Below are 3,963 nucleotides of genomic sequence, written 5' to 3'. Positions count from 1 at the left end.
ACCACTATGGATCTACAGTGCTTAACCTGTCTCTTATACACATCTAGATGTGTATAAGAGACAGAGTAGCAGCAGTGGAGGTGGTGGTAGCAACGGTATATAGTAGAAGAAAGAAAATCGTAGGCGCATAATAGAAATCAAAATAAAATCATCCGTAAAATGTAGAAACAGTTCTGTAGAAATAATAATGATATAAGTAGACCTACAACAATTGATAAAATATTTGAGTCTTACCTAAAAAGAGCTTGGCAAACAAGGAGTAAAATTATGAATGAATGTAACGTAAATAACAGGTAAACAATGTGTAAAAAACGCTGTTTCAATTATTTTAACCCATTATAACTCTCTTTTGTAAACAATTTTAACAGCCAGTTTTAACAAGCTTTAAAATGTTTTTATTTTAAGTTATTTTAAAGTCGTTTTTTACACAATGTTTTTCATATACTGTCAATATGTAACTGTTTTTATATTTGTTGTATGTGTTGTATTGTCTATTTTGTCATCTTTGTGAACGCACTGTAATCGTGTGCCACTGTTGTAAAAGTAAAGATTCAAGTATAGATTATTATCTGTAGGCCTACAAACTGCCACGGACAATGAGCAGACGGCGTCGCGTCGGCTAGTTCTTACAGGGAGCGGGAGTTGATTCGTCGTGCAACGGTCGTACGGCAAAATACAATTGATTACAATGAGTATTTTTATTTTAGTACCCTGCAAGTGTTGGCTGTATTCCTGATAGTGTGTGTTCTGGCTGAATGTGTCTTTGCTGACGCCTTACCTGATGAAAATGGTACGTTTTACCAGCACAGGTCAAGATGCGATAGTTTAGAAATATTTAATATAATTTATTACCAGCTGAATTGTAATTTTGTTTGCAATTAATATTTTCAAATATAAATATAACCTGCGAAAAAAACTTGTCATTTCAACGTTGGATATGTTTAACTTTGCTCTTATTCTCCTCTCTTGCTGGCGTATCTTTAAAACGTGTATTTATGTATATTTTGTCCGGTCCTAATTAAATTCCAAATACTTCTGCACATCAACTGCCACGATAACAAGGACAAAATTTAAAGTTGATGTTGTTTTTTGTTTTTATAAAAATATTTTTAGAATTCGCAATACAGCCACTAATACGAATATTTAAAATCATTGTTCTCCTTTTACTTTTACTTTTTATTATCTATTTCAATTTCGTCTTGTAGAGCTTGTAGAGCAAAGAGGAATTCAACAAGACATAGGTGAGTTGTCCAGGAAATTTTGGTTGCTTGATTTATTTTTTTTTAATTAATTTATTTATTTTTTTTTTGCTACATTTTGTTTAAAATGAATATAGTTGTAGAATAGACATCACTGAATATAAATGTAGGCCTATGTGCCACATTTTTTAATGCGCAATGCTGCTACCCAGCAATTTCAAATGGCCGCTATTTGCAAGCATTTTATTACCAATAATTGTACGTTTATGACATTAGAAAATGCTAATGTATAAAATATTCTTTCATATAAGTGAAAATGAAAATAAAAATAACATTTCTTTTCAAATTTTCAAATTTCAAATTGAAATTCAAAATGGCCGCTATTTTAAATATTCTATTTTCAAATATAAATATAACCTGCTCTTATATATTCACAAACACACATATAGACCTTTTAACTCTAAATCAAACGTTGTTTTCTATCTTTTTCAATTTCGTCTTGAAGAGCTTGTAGAGCAAAGTAGAATTCGCCGAGACCCAGGTGAGTTGTCCAGGAAATTTTAGTTGGTTGCTTATTTGCTTTTTTTTTTGCTATATTTAAAAAAATCGGAACTGGTATATGTTTTATAATAGACATCACTGAATATAAAATTATGTGTCATTTTGTTTTTTTTATGCGCATGGGGGTACCCACCAATTTCAAATGTCCGCTATTTTCAAGCATTTTATTACCAATAATTGTACGTTTATTATATTAAAAGATGCTAATGTATAAAATAATCTTTCATATTATAAGTGCCAATGAAAATAAAAATAATATTTCACTTTAAATTTTCAAAATTGAAATTCCAAATGACCGCTATTTTAAATATTTCAGCTATTTTTAACATATTTAATATATAAAATTAATGATGTAATTAGTCCCATAAAATCTAGCTCTTGGAATAAATTAATTAAATAATTATAATAATCAAAATACACAGAGGTGGGGCTGGTGCAATTACACCTTAGTTGATATGCAAATTAGATCTAATATGCAAATTAGATCTAATTTGCAAATTAGGGATATGCATGCAGCATATCTCGGCAACCACTAACCCTACAGACTTGCTTTCTTTTTTTTTTAAATTGTAGAACATATACATTTCTATTTACTTTAATGTAACATTTTCTCCAAGAATGACGGGAAATGTAATATTTCACCTATGACCTTATTTTTTGGAAGATTTCCTTATTTCTGTGCCTGTTTGTAGAGACTCGTTTTGATCTCAAATTAGATTCAGTCTCGACATAATACACCCAAGGCTGATTATAATGCTCTGAATCAGGATCCCAGCATTGAATCTCTTTTTTGCAAATGCCATTTTATCATTTCCATGTTTCTGGGATAAACTGCCAGTACATATTCGAGATGACATTTAATTTAATCCGATTCTATCGAACAACGTACAAGCAAAATGCAAACACAAAACAAATTAATACTTTTTGGTCTTCTTAAACGTCATTTCTTACATGTTTAGATTACATTTTATTACAATTTAAATATTTAAACCTTTACACAAACCATTATTGTTTTAATTTTTTTTAAACAATATGTACATAGCATATTTATTATATATTTAATATGAAATAATGTTTAGTTTGGCCAGCTGATATCTGGGAAGCTCATTGACAGTGAACTTATTCACTTTTGAGCATTCCTGTCAGGTATCAACTGATGTTTTGTTGTCACGCTTGTCATGTTTTTGTACGTTTACGTTCTTTGTATTATTTTATGTAAATGACGAAAAAATGTTATGATATGATATGATATGATAATATATTAAAATATGAAACTAAATAACTAGTCTATGTTTCTTAATTTTTATTTTTATGTCTTGTAGGAAGAGGTATGTGAATAATAGGCTAACGATGGTACCGATAATTATGGTATAGTATTAATAAGATGAAGGTAATGATGGAGATGACGATGAAGAAGAAGAAGATGATGATGGTGATGATGATGATGATGATGATGGTGATGATGATGATGATGATGATGAACATGAAGAAGATGGAGATGATGATGCGAATACTATAATGACGAAAAAATGTTATGATAATAATAGGATAACGACGGTGACGATAATTGTGGTGTAGTATTAATAAGATGAAGGTGATGATGAAGAAGATGACGATGGATGATCATGATTAAGACTATGGTGATGAAAATCATCATTATTTCTAAGTGATGTGCCTGTTTTTACGTGTTGACCGTGTAGATCATGTCTCTGGGCTTCTCCACTTGGTTCTGACTTTTGATCTATGAATAAGGAAACTTCTACAGATTTTTTTTTTTTTTTTGGTTTATCAGGAGACTATCTTCTGAAAGTGCCAATGAAAATAAAAATTATATTTCACTTTAAAATTGAAATTCCAAATGACCGCTATTTTAAATATTTCAGCTATTTTTAACATATTTAATATACAAAATTAATGATTTAATTAGTCCCATAAAATCTAGCTCTTGAAATGGAATTAATTAATTATATAATTATAATAATCAAAATACACAGAGGTGGGACTGGTGCAATTACACCTTAGTTGATATGCAAATTAGATCTAATATGCAAATTAGATCTAATTTGCAAATTAGGGATATGCATGCAGCATATCTCGGCAACCACTAACCGTAGATTCAGTCTCGACATAATACACCAAAGGCTGATTATAATGCTCTGAATCAGGATCCCAGCATTGAATCTCTTTTTTGCAAATGCCATTT

At 30.0% G+C, this 3,963-nt stretch overlaps 1 protein-coding gene across 1 annotated transcript in view; it reads left to right on the top strand.

Annotated features, from left to right (window-relative positions):
• The window catches only part of LOC117115389, a gene marked incomplete at its 3' end in the record, with an annotated part of 4,740 nt that extends 1,652 nt beyond the window's left edge, over nucleotides 1-3,088 (top strand). The window contains exons 2-5 of the mRNA XM_033259156.1: nucleotides 605-790; nucleotides 1,206-1,241; nucleotides 1,705-1,740; nucleotides 3,083-3,088. Coding sequence (XP_033115047.1) covers nucleotides 605-790; nucleotides 1,206-1,241; nucleotides 1,705-1,740; nucleotides 3,083-3,088 — 264 coding nt within the window. The remainder of the gene's footprint in view (nucleotides 1-604; nucleotides 791-1,205; nucleotides 1,242-1,704; nucleotides 1,741-3,082) is intronic.
• Nucleotides 3,089-3,963: the final 875 nt, after the last annotated feature.

Source organism: Anneissia japonica, unplaced genomic scaffold (genome assembly GCF_011630105.1).
Source record: "Anneissia japonica isolate Jap-2015-1 unplaced genomic scaffold, ASM1163010v1 scaffold3132_len7312_cov212, whole genome shotgun sequence".
NCBI classification, from domain to species: Eukaryota; Metazoa; Echinodermata; class Crinoidea; order Comatulida; family Comatulidae; genus Anneissia; species Anneissia japonica.
Note: the sequence above shows the minus strand (reverse complement) of the source record. Positions and strands in the feature narration are given on the sequence as shown.